This window comes from Leptopilina heterotoma, unplaced genomic scaffold, assembly GCF_015476425.1.
Source record: "Leptopilina heterotoma isolate Lh14 unplaced genomic scaffold, ASM1547642v1 Lhet_17, whole genome shotgun sequence".
NCBI lineage: Eukaryota > Metazoa > Arthropoda > Insecta > Hymenoptera > Figitidae > Leptopilina > Leptopilina heterotoma.
The window spans coordinates 59,195-74,710 of NW_025110886.1; the positions used below are offsets into that span (position 1 = coordinate 59,195).

Below are 15,516 nucleotides of genomic sequence, written 5' to 3' on the forward strand. Positions count from 1 at the left end.
TTGGGGTCCCCAAGGCGCTAACTATCTTATTTTTAGTGAGACGACAACTAATTTTGGACTGGCCGTTATTTGGACTCCAGAGTCTCTCTGATGAGAATTTTCACCTAATCGTCATCCTAACCATAAGACAATTCATCTTTGGTCCTGACACCCGAATTTATCATTCTTTTGACGACCGTTGGTCGCTATTAACTAATTATGAATTGGGAAACTATAACGAATTGTAAGGAAACGATAACAACAGATATTCGATGAATCCGCTCATCAAAATTATTTTCCCAACACCCCTAAAAATTACCCCCCTTTCGATTTAATTTATCGTTGCAATTTAAAGTGGAAATTCGTCATCTTTAGTTTTAGTGAAGGTGTCAGATTGTAATGTGCAGTCTATTTCAACACACTCGAAGTGAATTTCTCTTTCAGTGGCTTATTCTAATCCGTCTCGTATCAGCTTTAACGTATGTTTAAACGAGAGAGCCGATATCCGATCGCGATAAGTCTTCCAGTAAACGCTGACCATCACTGGATTAAGCAGATCTTGTTTTAGGGCGAGAAGTGGTCGATGCAAATTTGATCACATGCATTTTCCTTGTCCTGGTCGGAACGGGCGGTCTCATCGATTTTCAGCCAAACCAAACTCTCCCCTGCTTCGAAAGAGAAGTGAACTATAGGACGTTAAAGCACATAAAAGAGAGTTTGGACCATAAAGGAAGGTCCGAACACCGCTTCCGGTTTGTCTAGCCAGGAAGAGAGAACGGCGTGTTTCCTCTTTGCTCTATAGATTAGTTGTTCATCAATTTTCCTTGGCAAAGTAACACACCATGATCTAAATTAAATTCCTCTATTTATCATCTTTGATTGACGTTTTTATATTCACTTCCTGTGATCTAGATGTGATCCTAACTGTGAATTGACAATGTTGAAATTTATTAACTCTAAGGGAATATTTTTTTTGTGACTGAAGCTGGAGTTGGCAAACAACATATTGTTATATTCAAACAATACGAGGCAAATGACAATGTTCCCAAGGAGCTTTCAGGAGATTAAACTGAATATGTAATTAACCAAGACGCTCTAACATCCTCGCGAAAGGATGTTCCATTTGGAATTCTAGATTCTCGTCTTGAATGATCAGGAATTATTCTTTCACAAACTATCGAGAGCTGAACAACCTTTTTTCCAAACATTTATAATTAGAAGACGTGAGGAATATAATTGTTCTGAAAAAAATCTAATTATGATAATTGTAATTAGAAAAAATGTTCCTGTTCCTCTTTTTAGTGTTTTCTGAGAAAACTAACGTTCGCGTCTCCTTGCTGCCGCAATTCTAAATTCAAATGAAATTAGCTTTTTCTCTCGCTGTGGCGAAGCCATCTCTAATCTCGAAATCCTTTTTTAATCTCGTGTATGTAAATTGGGGAATGGCAAACACTTTATTCGGATGGAAACGCTTGTAGAAGACCACCGCCAGTAGGGCACGTATTACATACGCGTGCTACGTCTGTCCTAATTACGCTCATTAATTTCCATGGAAAACGAGATTTTGCGTTACCTGATATGCGAGACGAGTGCAAACAAAAAGCAGTCAACTCTAAATGCTGTTATTAAGAACCAACTAAACATGTCATAAACTCCAACGGGGAAAACAGAATTGATCCTTTGATACGTCGAGCGTAAAACTAAAAACAATCGCGGTTTATTTTTACATCTTAACCCTATTAATAGATTTGCTTCCTTGTTAATAATTAATTCAAGTCCGCTATCTTGTTTCACTTCTCAAGAACCTTTCGTTAAAAATTAAAATATAAAAACCAAAGACTCTCTTTGAAGACAAATTTAAAACAACTTTTATAAGAAGGTAATTAGCGGATATTATCCTAGAGTCTAGAAAAACAACTCTTCCTTGAAAAGAAAAATGAGGAACCAACATATTTTCCCTAAATCAGCTTGTCGAAAAAAAATTGTCAGTACTTATTTCCGTTAAGGTAATTTTAAATACCTTACCCACCCGGTAGTTTCTTTTCTTTTTTATTTCCTACACTTATTCTTTCAGCTTTTTGAGGGTACTTAAATCATACAAGACTTGGCTAACTCGTCTAAGTGCTTTCCATAGTAAAAACTTTTTACGATGGAATTATGTCAAAAAGATCTCGTTTTTCTTATTCGTCGCTTGCGGTCAGGTGAAGGTTCTTCAGAGTTAGGCGCAGAGGTTTTCAAGATGGCAGTGATTAAATTAGGAAGCTCGGAGAACCCCGAAGACATTGCATCGTAGTATTCAAGGGGGTGGGAAGGGGGAAACGAGTAGAGGGAAGATAAGAGAGTTTTACAAAACTAGAATTAATCTCGACACTCCCTCTCGTAGTCTCACTTCACCGAAAAGACCGCCCCCTCCTCACATTCATGATCAACGATAAATTTTCCTAAAGTTTAAGATTCAATTAGCGGGACAGATTCTATTAGGCTCCGAGATGTGCTAAACGCTATGGAAAATACTGCTTTTTGGAGAATTAATCCACATGATGCAATGACGAATTTAAAATATTTAAATTGTCAAATTCTACTTGGATTATTGGAAAAAATTTTTTCGGTAGATGTAAGATGGGAGTTAATTAGTTTGTAATTGATGTTCCTAAAAGACAATCAAATATTCATTCCCTCTCTTCATTACTCGTGGAACACTTTGATAACCCTCTGAAGATTAGGAAAGATGATAAGGACCGGTTAATTAATGAAAGGAAAGAGGGCAGACATATTTAGCTTGGTAAGAATAATCCGCCGACAAAGGGATGGAAATTTTTAGTGAAATTTAAAACCGTTAACTTTCTAGTGTTACGTCGCTGTAACTAATAATTATAGTGAATTTTAGTTGACAATTAACAACAAATTGTAACATTGGTTTAGATTGACTCATCAAAACAACTTAAAGGTTGATATTTTAGGAATGCTTCAAAACATCCCACCTCTGCCACTGTTAAAATTAAAAATTTAAAAATCCCACCGCTGCCACCATTAGAGTAACAAAAAGTTCGCAAAGCAGCTCCGGATAACTTTGGTTTAGATTTACTCATCAAAACAACTAACAGGTCGATGTCAGCTCCGGCTAACTTTGGTTTAGATTTACTCATCAAAACAACTAAAAGGTCGATGTTTTAGGAATGCTTTAAAAAATCCCACCGCTACCACCATTAGAGTAACAAAAAGTTCGCAAAACAGTTCCGGTTAACTTTGGTTTAGATTTACTCATCAAAACAACTAAATGGTCGATGTCAGCTCCGGCTAACTTTGGTTTAGATTTACTCATCAAAACAACTAAAAGGTCGATGTTTTAGGAATGCTTTAAAAAAATCCCACCGCTGACACCATTAAAGTAACGAAAGGTCGCAAAACATCTCCGGCTAACATTGGTTTAGACTCACTCATCAAGACAACACATTTCTGTTTCATATCTTACCTTTTAGTTTTCAGAAGGTAGAAATTAACAAATAAACTAATTCAACCAGATTTTCGACTATCAAATCAAGACGTTTGGAAATTGACATGATTTCTCTTTGTCATCAAAGGGAAATGGGTATTTCCAAATTCAGCAAAAGGGGTTTTTTCTCTAGGAGTCTAGAAATTTCTTATTGGGGTCTTTTCTATTTCTTAGAAGTGTTCACCGAAAAAGATGATTCCAAAAAAGCGAAATTTTACAATGAGAGGTAAAAGAGAAAAGGGGAAAATTTTACCGACACTAAAAAGTTCTAAGAAGGGAGAAAGTTAACGAGTGAAATAGAAAAAGGAAAGGAAAGTTTCGCGTGATTAGGAAAAATCAAGGGAGTAAAATTTTTGTCCGTATGATGATAAAGATAAAAGTTGTAAAAATTTCTCTCGCCCTTCTGACTTTTGGGTTTTTTGTAAGATTAAAAAAGATTATTACAAAAGTTAACTTGTGCTTTAGTTGGAATTAATAAAGGTAAGAAAAGCAATGAAAAAGGAAGAAGCAGATGAAAAAGATAAGAAATGCTTGCAAAAAAAGGGATTAAGCAGTTGGATAAGAAGCAGCTTAGAAAAGTATGTAAAAATAAAAGGAAAGGGAATCTTAAAACAAAATATGTTAGAAGTTGGGAGTAAGTAATATATAAAAAAACTTATTATAATACAAGAATAGTTGTAATTATACGAATTATTTTTATTATTATACTATTTTGTTAATTTTCAACTCAAGAAAGAGTATATAATGAAATATTTTATTATTAAAACCCTCAGATGTAAAAGAACTCTGCACCCCCGAGTTTTCTTGCTTTACAATTCAACATTCTACTTTTGCAGCGGCTTGGAAGTGCCCGAGGCGAAGACATACCGTACATTTTTGGACTCCCTTTGGTTTCCGGCGGTCGATTCTTTCCTCACAATTACACCAAGCAAGATCAAAGTGTTGGTGAAGCCATGCTAACATTCATCACAAATTTTGCCAAGACCTCGAATCCCAACTTACCTCACAATATCGAATCGGTCGACTACGGAAATGCCAGAGAGAAAACACGATTTCGAGGTCTTCTTTGGGAAGAATACGATACCAATAACCAACAATACTTAATGATCGGTAAAAATTTATTGAAGATCTATATTTATTACTAGTATATACATTTATTTTTCCACTTTTATTTATACAATTTTTGGATATTTTTCAATTTTCCAAAAAGGAATTAAAACAGATTGTAATCATTATTTCCTTAAAAAAAATTTGTTGGGATTTATTTCTGCAAAAAAAATTGTTAATTTCAATATTTCCATAAATTCACAATCCCAGTATAAAATCAGGTAGAATTTGTAATAAGCTAGTTAATGAACGTATAATAACGTCTTTCCTTCTTGTAGCTCAAAAGCCAAAGATGAAGAGCCATTATCGAGGTCACAAAATGGCATTATGGCTGAATCTAATTCCGCAACTCCATCAACCTGGAGATGAAGATGTATCAATGCGTCATCATCATTTCCGCGAGAAAGGCGATCAGTACTATGCAGGTAATACACATAAAAGTCCATAATGCCTTCACGATAAAAGCTTCTCGAAAATTCTCTGATTTATCAAAAACTATTCATCATCCGCTAGTGTATAAATTGCGGCCCCTAAAAAAAGTTACAATCTTTTATAATTTATTCCAATAACTGAAGCAGAAAATTTATTAAAAATAAATTTCAAAATTTAGAGTTAAATTTTGAAATTTATTTTTGATCGAATTTACTCTCAATTCAAAAAGGGTGAAACGTAATGAAAATCGATTTTACAGATTTATTTTACTATTAAAAAATTTTAATCAAAGCTGAAATTCGGTTTAATTAAAAAATTATTTTACACTGACGAACGGATTTCTGTGAGAAGATTCGAATAAAACTTCCCTGCGGCCTCGCAATAATAATGGTTACATAATAATAACTCAAATTTTTGTGACCCAATAAAAAAGTTAACTTTACATGTTGAACACCACAATGGAATACGCGAGATAGAAAGTACGCTACATAAATTATAGAAATGTTTCATTGTTTTTAAATTGGAAATTTATTCAGACAAATTTATTTAAATACGAATTACACAAATTTTTTTTACCCAAGTCCATATCATTTTCGATGTTGGAAAATAAAACTCCATAAGGGTAAATCTAACAATGCGGTGAAAAAAAAAGTCCGACATATTGAATTCGCCATTTTGGAATTTTTAAAACTAATACTAGATTCTTCGGCCATATTGGATCCGCCATTTTGGAATTTTTAAAACACCCAAAAAACTAACGATTACAACAAATACAAAAATGTAGATTTCCGAAAATTCGCCGGCCACAAATTCTGAAATACTGCTTTTTTTAGTCCACTTTAAAAATTAATATTCAGAGTAAATATTTCATTTCATATACGTTTTCATGTAAATTAACACACATTTATTATTAATAAAAATCATTCTTTAATGCATATCAATTAGAATTTGAGCAAATAAATAAAAGTAAAAAAATAAATATTTATGCGATATATATTTTACGATCGATTCAATTTCGTCAACATTTTTTTATTAAACTGTTTTTATTTGCTCTAGGTTAAAACTCACGGTATGGAAAAAGAGATATGAATCAATCTAAGTAAATATAGTTGTTTTGTTATCCTATACTTCAACACCGTTTGGCGTTCGATATTTGTATGGATATTTCCTCTCATAAAAAAGCACATAAAATGTCAAAGTAGACACGCAAAGTCGCTTTGATATATTGAAAGAGTTCAGACATAAAATCAATTTTACAAATAGAGATAAAACGATGAAATTAGTTTAAATTAAATTCTCCTTTACAAATTGAAATGTCCATATCATTATATTTTATTATATTGTATTACTATTATTATTATTATTATTATTATTATTAGGGGAAACATATTTTAAATTTTGATGGATTTTATTGCGCGCAGTTAATGTCAGATTTTATTATCCGAAAGGGGAAAAGATCGATCAGAATAAATGTCCGTGTGGTGAGAAATTTTTTTTTTCGAAAAAGAAAAGAGAAATTATCACTTGAATGATAAGGTGTGGATTTATTAATTTAATAAACAGCTTCAAGTATAGGATGAAATTTTGTAAACATTTTATAAATAGTTGTAAAATTTTTTTAAGCGAGAATCTATACCCAGTAAAAAAAAACTAATTCAAATGAATTGAAACGAATTAACATTTTTGGTAGGCTCCAATTCGTATTTGTCACAAAGCGGGATTCACTCAAGCTCTTTGTATATTCAATTGAATTTAATTCAATATGTACCAATTTGTCCAAACGAATTCGCATTCGAAAGAAATGGCCAAGGAATGCATTGAATTCGTGCTAACGAATTGAAAAAAATTAAAGGCTCAAAACTTGTCCAGTGAATTGGTACGGATAGAAGGTTCGGAAGTTCAATACAGTTTCACGAATTCAGGAAAATTGCATCATGGCTCCAATTCGTATTTGTCACAAAGCGGGATTCACGAAAGCTCTTTGTGAATTCTTTTTAATTCATTTCAATTAGTTTTCGTTTACTGGGTAATGCAGATTTTCTATATTCAAAATGTCGATTCAAAATTTGTTGACAGTTGATAAAAGTTTCATTCTGTCAAAAAATTATTGTTTAAATATTAGAAAAATAAACACACTTACTCTTTTTTTTGATTATTTAAAGATTGTCTGAAAGTTTCGTGAAACACGTGCAATCGGCATGGGACAAAGTTTTTAGGTTATATTAAGTAATTCATTAATTAATCAATTTAAGGGGTTATGACACTCTAGAGGTCGAAAAAATAGGTGTTTTTGAGAATTTTTTTAAAGCAAACTACGAAGGCAATCACAATAATGATCTGAGGCAACTTTATTGTACATTTATTAAAGTGTAAAAAATATAAATATTATAAAATTTTATTGAAATTTGTGGCGTTGACGCTGATTTTTCTAATCTGGTTTTTGGCGTGAATAAGGGTCCGCGGCCGCACCGTTCGTTCCTGTAAATTTTGAAATATCATAATTATCAAAATTGTTTCTTATTCCTTATTACAATAGCTAAAGGAAAGCGTAGAATTTTTTGGAAATATTGATTTTTGGCCGATTGGCGTACTTCTAAATTTTAGTTATGAAAACAGTCGATTGGCGCATGCGCATCATTTTCGAAAAGTTCGTTACCACTCGGTGAACTAAAGGCCTAATCACAACTGCTACGTGAACGCAAAGCGTGAGGTAGAAAAGGACAGAGATATATTTGTGTCCTTTTCTATCTCATGCGTCTCGTTCGCGAACGACTTTCGCGAAACTATTTTTGCGTTAGTTTTTTAAAGGCCTAAGCACAATTGCTTCGCGAAGAAATTTTGCTTAGGCCTTTAAGGCATAAATCTGGCACCACTATTCCTAGGGGAGACGTTAGATTTCACAAAAGTCAAACTTGTAATTTCAATTTCTATAATTCCAGGTGCAGTACGAGACGAGTGGTACATTCCACCACCCCTACCAGAAACAAGCAAATCAGTAACTTATCCAACAATCCTCTGCTCCACTTCCTTGGAAGATCTCGTAACCGATGATCCATCAGACGTTCTTGACGACAATGAGGATGACGCCGAACTTCTCCAAAGACTCGCCTCCCGTCATTACTACAGCACCACAACAGCCCTTGCAATAACCGTAGGCGTTGGTTGCATTCTCCTTGTCCTCAACATGTTGATTTTTGCCGGAATTTATTATCAACGCGATCGCGACAAAAAACGCGCAGCAATGCAATGCTGTCCAAATAATCAAGAAGCTGTTCCAATGAGTTCACGCGGTGAAGCAAGTCATCATCATGACGATTCGAAAACGGGTCCAGAACCACCTCCCCTCTATACGACACTAACTCGCAGTTCATCATCAGGACTCCCAAAGGATCAACGTTCACCAAGTGATTCAGAACGTCCCGGTTCAAAAGCTGGGCAAAAAGATACAACACCACCGAAACCTCCTGCCAGGACAACGAGTTCCTTGAGTTCGACTAGCGGTACAATTAAGAAACGCGTTCAAATTCAGGAGATATCCGTATAGCATTAGGGGTTGCCCCCAGAGGGCAATAACACTAGATCGAAACACGTCACTTTCGTAGATGAAGAGGCTGTAATTGAGTCTCGATTTTAAATCCGATGATTGAAAGGCAAAAGATTGGAATGTTTCTCCAAAACCTCTAAACTTGTTGTTTCACAATATTGTGGCAATTTTACGGAAGCGCTCATGCGCAAACCCTAGCAAGTGTGCTTGCCTACCGCTCTGAGCATCTCGAAGCAGCTCGGCATGTGTGCATATAGGCACACCTGCACGTGTGCTTTGAATGTTTTGATTGTCATCATTTTTCATAAATTAATAAAAACTAAGTGCCTTATTTAATTAAACTGTTAACAATAATTATAAATATTGCTTAAAGTAATAAATAAAATATATTTTATTGAAAAGCGCTTAATTTAATTTATTTCACTGATTTTTTTTCAAAAAAATTTACATAACCTCAATATAATTTAACATCTACTTGATCTACTTTATGTTAAAAGCAAGAACTTTATTTTGTTTTAAGATAATTCTATAACATTGTTGTTCAAAGTATATAATATAGTTATAATGAAATTTAAAAAATTTAATTTTATTTGTTATGAAAATATTTATTATAAAAAAAAATTATAATACTATAACATGCGACACAATTTTAGATGGAGTTTGCGAAGGAAAAAATAAAAATAGAATACAAAGAGGAAAAGCAATGCATTTTTGTAATTGACAATAAAGTGAAAAAAGCTATGATGGATGGATAATAAATAAATAAAATAAATATTAATAAATAATAAAATAAAATAATAAAAAAAAATAAATAAAATAAAATAAATAAATAAACATTTTCATAACAAATAAAATTAAATTTTTTAAATTTTATTATAATTATATATTATATACTTTGAACAAAAATGTTATAGAATTATCTTAAAACAAAATAAAGTTCTTGCTTTTAACATAAAGTAAATATTAAATTATATTGAGGTTATGTAAATTTTTTTGAAAAAAAATCAGTGAAATAAATTAAATTAAGCGCTTTTCAATAAAATATATTTTATTTATTACTTTAAGCAATATTTATAATTATTGTTAACAGTTTAATTAAATAAGGCACTTAGTTTTTATTAATTTATGAAAAATGATGAGAATCAAAACATTCAAAGCACACGTGCAGGTGTGCCTATATGCACACATGCCGAGCTGCTTCGAGATGCTCAGAGCGGTAGGCAAGCACACTTGCTAGGGTTTGCGCATGAGCGCTTCCGTACAATTTAGTCAATATTGCTGCAAGTTTAGATGCTGTGGATGTTGGTATTGGGATCGTTGGTCTGGTAACAATCTAGTGACTTTGGCCCATTTCGTCCATTTTGTTTTTTCTACTCGTTTAAAGTCCAACGCACAATAGCTTCGCGAAAGTCGTTTCCGAACGCAATGCATTGGTTAGAAAAGGACAGAGATATATTTATGTCCTTTTCTAACTCATGCTTTACATTCGCGAACGACGTTCGCGAAGCAGTTGTGCGTTGGCCTTAAGTCCAACGCGCCATAAAAATTAAAGAAGAAGAAGAAGAACCCAAAGGAGTTAAAAAAGGACAGAAATATATTTTTATCCTTTTCTATCTCATGCTTCATGTCCGCGAACCTTTATAGCCTTTTCTAACCTATTTATTGAGAAGAGACAAAGAAAGAAAATGGAGACAAATGGCGTATTGGAATGAAGCCGATACCAATTCATCACTAGGAGGAAATTCTCATTCTAGGAGGAAATAAAAAGAAAGAAAAGAAATAATTTACAATTCATCCTTCAACTACGAAAAAAATTGATCGCTTCGAAAAGTGTGGATTGTCCTCTGGTGGCAACGGGATAAACTAGAATTTGATGTATAATATTAGTTTCAAAATCGAAGCATGAAATTAAGAAGATTTTACGATGACCATTGTAAAAAAGGAATATAGTGTGAAGTTAAATTTTATTCACATAAGAAAAGTCGTTAGAATCCTCTCGTCAAAAAGCCAAAATACACACGTATTTTGAGAGAATTTAAATATTCGTTCGTTAAATCTTCTTATACAACTTTATGGATCGAAGATAGGACCAGAAATCAAATTTTTAAAGAGAAAATTAATATCAATTATTAGTTTGTAAATATTTTTCGAAACTTAGTCAAAATACCATCTATTATGAAATTCTACGAAAAAAAAAAAAAAACTGTTAAGTCCCGTAAAATTAAATGTATAGTAAACTAACTTAAAAGAAACAATTTCGACCAGTTTTCTTCGGCATATTTGATACCGGTCATCAATGAAAATCTATATTTTGAAAGCAGCTAGGGAAAATATTTAGTGTTTGGAAAAATTGGAGTTCAATTGGCAAATTAGAAATGACGCCATATTTGATCCACCATTTTCAAATTTCAAATTTTCAAATTGAACTCTTGGGATAAAATAATTATTCTGAAACATTTTAATATTTAAAATTTCTTCAAAAGATTTAATTATTTTCAAAATATTTTCGAAATTCAATTATTTTCAAAATATTTTTTGAAATTCAATTATTTTTAAAATATTTTGGAAAATCAATTATTTTCAAAATTTAATAATATTATTTAGTATTTTCCCAATAACCCCGTTTATTTTTAAAAAAAATATGTCAAATTTTCTCGATAGATGGTATACTTTTTTCTTTTTTTTTTAAATGCGTTCTTGGACAATTAATAAATTTTCTCAATTTATTAATATAAATAAATATATATATATATAATTAAAAAAATCAAATTGACCTCTACTCTGACTGAAAATGTGAATATATCAATTTTAAACTGACTCTAATAATAAAAATAATAAAACATTATAAATATGTACATAGTAGTTAGATATATTCCGTAGACTATTAAAAAAAATTTTTTTTTTGTTTACATTAGGAAAAAAAAGAATTTTTTCTTTTCGTTTACGAATTATAAAGAAATTCTTTTGGCAATGTTTATAATATATTATAGTCTTTTCTAAGAACCTTACTTCACGAACATAATCATGATGAAATTATCTGCCATGTATATTAAAATGCAATCAGTGGGGAAAAAAAAGGAGAATTCACTTCATTTGTATATTTCACGTAAAAACAAAAACAATAAAGAATCTTTTATAATAAAATAATAAATAATCTCTCATTCTTTTTATAGGGTGAAAATAAAAATAAAACTGAAGAGTATTTTTTACTCATCTTTTTATTAAACAGATATTCTTTATCTCTAGAGAAAATGATATAAATTTCTCTTACGTACAATAATAATAAACTAAAATTATTATTTTATTTTAATATCAAAAAGCTATGTGTTGTTGTTGTTATTTATTCTTATGACTCAATTTTTCACAATCTATTAATTAAAGAAAGTCTCTACAAAAAAAAAGGAAATTGTAAAACAATTTTACGTCAGCAAAATAAAAAAATATCTTTCTACTCCAATCGGATATTTTTAAAAAAATAATCTTCTTTTCAGTAAATAAATTCTATTTTTTTCTGACACTGTATTTAAATTAATGAGTCTGTGAAAAATAAAAAAATATACAGTAAACCACTGTAAAGAAACGACAGTGTGAATAGTATTCTTAGAAAATATAAATTTTTCTCTTTATATTTTTTTCGTATTATTTAAACAGCTTTCTTCTTTGAGAAAATTTCATCTCCATGGTCGCCGCCTTTCCTCTTCTGTCCTCTTTGGAATCGATCTTGAAAAAAAATATTTGTCGATTTTAGCAAATTTTTTAGAATTGAAAAAAGAATTTTTTCAGTGAAAAAAAATCAGTTTTGCTTTCAAGTTTTTCAACTCAGCGAAATCCTAAAGATTCCTCAGTATTAGCATGGCAAATCATCATTTCTTTTTTAAATTTTTATTAATTATAACTAAGGGGAAAATTACTCACTTTTTTTGCCTCCCTTAAATTTGTTATTTCTGAATTTTGATTTTCGAATATTAGCCAATTCGGTGGCTACTTTCGCTAAATATTCAGTTTCCTCATCGCCTTCAAGTACTCGAACGTTTGCTGAACATTCTCCAATTTTCAACTAAAAATAAATGTTTTTAAATTCGAATATTTTTAACTTAAAGTAGTTTTTTATTCGTAACTAAATATAATTTTTCGATGAAGAAGTAATATGATAAAAATTATAATTACAAAATTTATAGTTTTCTTTTATTTTTGTATTAAAAATTGTAGAAAAGAAATAGTTTCGCTTTCCTCTTGACTACTATAGGGAATTAATAATTTATTTACTGGAAAAAAAGAGAGAAATCGAGTAAAAAGAATTAAAAAAATGTTACTAACTTTTCCTTCCTCCAATTTCTCGAAAATAGTCTTGGCTTCATTTTCGTTTACAAGACGAACATAGCCACTTTCTTCTCCCCTCGAGTAATCGACGAAAGCAACATGACCATCTAATTTGACCAAAGCTTCTTTGATATCCTCCCTGGCTCCACTTTCTATTCCAGAGAGATGGAGAATCGAGCCCTTGGGTAGACTGCGAGTTTCTTTCTCCTTTTCGGCAACGACTTCAGTTTTTTCCTTTTCAAAAATAAATTCGGTCATTTTTAACTTTTTAAAAATTATTTTCAAGATTCAATTCAATTATTTTCTGAAATTGTTAACTAAAATTCTTCGCTAAATCAAGTATTGTTTATAATTTAAAAAAATTTTATTTCAGAATTAAATTATTAATAAAATAATGTTCACTTATTAAATTTTTAACTAAAATTAAAATTAGAATTAAAAAATTGAAATTAAAATTGAAAGTCTCAAAAATTTCAATTTAAAACGTTTTGAAAAATGCAATAATAAAATTACCTCATTTCCGTCAGAGTTTTTGTTTCCCTTTTGAGAGCCCTTCTTCTGACGTCTTTCGTCTCTTTCCTTTTGTTTCTCTGCATTGTAGTCAACCCTAAAAATAATAAATTTTAAAACACGTTTTCTTCACATATTTCAATAAAAAAGTTCTGAAAAAAAGTAAATTTTAGTAAAAACCAAATTCAATCTCATATTCTACAAATAAAAATTCTAAACTATAGAATATGAAATTGAATTTACTTTTAACTGAAATTTTACTTACATTTTCTTGAGTACAAGAAAGAAAAAAATACTATTTTTAATAACTAAGACTTACGCCCATTTTTTGATGAGCTCTGTTTCCTCATATTTAACTCCCTCCTTTTCCATGAAACTTTTAGCCGCATCGAGGGTTTTAAATTGAACGAAAATCGATCCCTTGAAGTGCATTTTCTTCTCCTTATCTGCATATTTTCTCATCTAGAAAAATGATTTTTGTTAAAACAATAATTTAAACTTAAACTTTAAATTTAAATCCAAATTTTTAAATAATTTAAACTGTCAGATATGTTAAATTTAAATGTAAAATTTAATAGTGAATGTTAGTTGAAAATATAAAAATACTTACGTAAATATTTTCAATTGGTTCATAGGGTACAAAATAATCTTTAAGAATATCAATGTTGATGCCCTCGAGTGGAAAACCTTTGGCATAAACTGTCCTCTCCTGTTGGCTTTTTCTGTAATCCTCATCATAAACAGGTAATGGATGATCGAGGGATCGTCGAATTTTTTTTTCATCTTCTGAAACCTCAATAAGTTCACTGCTCTCAAGAGCTTTTACAATTGTCGCTGAATCTTTGCTCAATGCGGCTAATAATTTGAATTTCAACATCACATCCATTGGAACCCAACCGTCACTCAATTTTGTCTGTTCAATTAGAAACTTGTCCTTTTGCATATTTACGTCGCCGAAATAAAACTGGAAAAAAATATCAAAATATCAAAAAGACTGCAAAAATTTAAAAAAAAAATATTTATTTTAATTTAATTATATTTTATATTATTTATAATAATCAAAATAAATAAATAAATTGAATTCTTGCAACGAATTTTATTAAAAATTTATTTAAAGAATTGAATTTCTGTAAAGAATTCTATTTGTGAAAATAATTGAATTTCGGAGAAAAATATTATTTATGAAAATAATTGAAATCTGACGAAGAATTTTATTAATTTTTTTTTTTTAAATAATTGAATTTTTGTGAAAAATTTTATTTTTTAAAAGAATTGAATTTTTGGAAAGAATTTTATTAAAATTTTTTAAATAATTGAATTTCTCAGAATTTTGTACAACTTTTTGAAAATAATTAAATTCTATCGAGGAATTTTTATTAAAAAATTGAAAATAATTGAAATCTGAGGAAGAATTTTAATAATTTTTTTTTTTATAATTGAATTTCAGTGAAGATTTTTATTATTTATAAAGATAATTGAAATTTTGATGATAAAATTTTCAAAATTCCCGCCAAAAGTTCTCGATCGGTAAACCAGTCGACAGTGTGATCGACAAAAATTGCAAAAACGTATTTTTCATAGAAAAGAAAATCGTTACTTAAATTTTATCATTTAATCCAGTAAATTAAAATTTTACATTCGAAAATAAAATTAGAATAACAAGTTATCAAAGTAGAAAAAATTTTTCTTATAAAATTGTAAGAGAAAACTTCTCTGCTACATTTAAGAAAAAAAAATTCACATACCTCGATTTGTTTTTTAATTTTTCCTAAAAGTTCCGGTGTTGCTTCGACAGTTTCAGATTCCTTTTTCTCCTCATGACTATCACCATTTTCAGCTTCTTTAACTTCAGTCTCAGCCGGTGTTTCTGATGTTGTCTTAACCTCTTCGGTTGTGGCGTCATTTTTTTCCTCTGTTTTATTTGTTTCTTGACCGTTCTCCATTTTGTTTATTTTAAAGACAATAATTGAAAAATTTTCTCAATCAACTTATTACGGTGCAAAAATGTAAAAAATTATTTATTTAAACTCTGTTTTTCGTGAAAGTAGAGGAGCAAACGTTCTACACGTGCTGAGGATGATGTGGAAATGGATAATTTCAATCATATGCGCATGCCCTTGTTTATTTAAAG

The 15,516-nt window shown here is 30.4% G+C and overlaps 2 protein-coding genes and 1 non-coding gene across 3 annotated transcripts in view; 1 reads left to right on the top strand and 2 right to left on the bottom strand.

Annotated features, from left to right (window-relative positions):
• LOC122499620 (neuroligin-4, X-linked-like) overlaps positions 1–8,893 on the top strand; it is a 35,005-nt gene extending 26,112 nt beyond the window's left edge. Inside the window, exons 7-9 of the mRNA XM_043608069.1 lie at positions 4,309–4,582; positions 4,858–5,004; positions 7,951–8,893. Coding sequence (XP_043464004.1) covers positions 4,309–4,582; positions 4,858–5,004; positions 7,951–8,555 — 1,026 coding nt within the window. The 3' untranslated portion in view covers positions 8,556–8,893. The remainder of the gene's footprint in view (positions 1–4,308; positions 4,583–4,857; positions 5,005–7,950) is intronic.
• A 2,862-nt stretch (positions 8,894–11,755) lies between these two features.
• LOC122499621 (la protein homolog) lies at positions 11,756–15,494 on the bottom strand. The gene is made up of 7 exons (XM_043608070.1): positions 15,131–15,494; positions 13,996–14,349; positions 13,705–13,847; positions 13,389–13,482; positions 12,873–13,109; positions 12,471–12,612; positions 11,756–12,275 (listed from the first exon to the last, which is right to left on the bottom strand). The coding sequence occupies exons 1-7, from the start codon at positions 15,326–15,328 to the stop codon at positions 12,199–12,201; spliced, it is 1,245 nt and encodes a 414-aa protein (XP_043464005.1). The 5' UTR covers positions 15,329–15,494; the 3' UTR covers positions 11,756–12,198.
• LOC122499671 lies at positions 12,344–12,427 on the bottom strand. Its single transcript, XR_006301358.1, has one exon. It is a non-coding gene; the product is annotated as a small nucleolar RNA U6-53/MBII-28 (small nucleolar RNA).
• Positions 15,495–15,516: the final 22 nt, after the last annotated feature.

What these genes read in the sequence shown, in the direction of transcription:
- LOC122499621 (XM_043608070.1), bottom strand. Translation starts at nt 15,328, where the DNA reads ATGGAGAACGGTCAAGAAACAAATAAAACAGAGGAAAAAAATGACGCC. An exon ending in GAGCTCATCAAAAAATGGGC is followed by an intron (nt 13,483 to 13,704) that starts GTAAGTCTTAGT and finishes TATTATTTTTAG; the next exon opens with GGTTGACTACAATGCAGAGA. An exon ending in AAAACTCTGACGGAAATGAG is followed by an intron (nt 13,110 to 13,388) that starts GTAATTTTATTA and finishes ATTTTTGAAAAG; the next exon opens with GAAAAAACTGAAGTCGTTGC.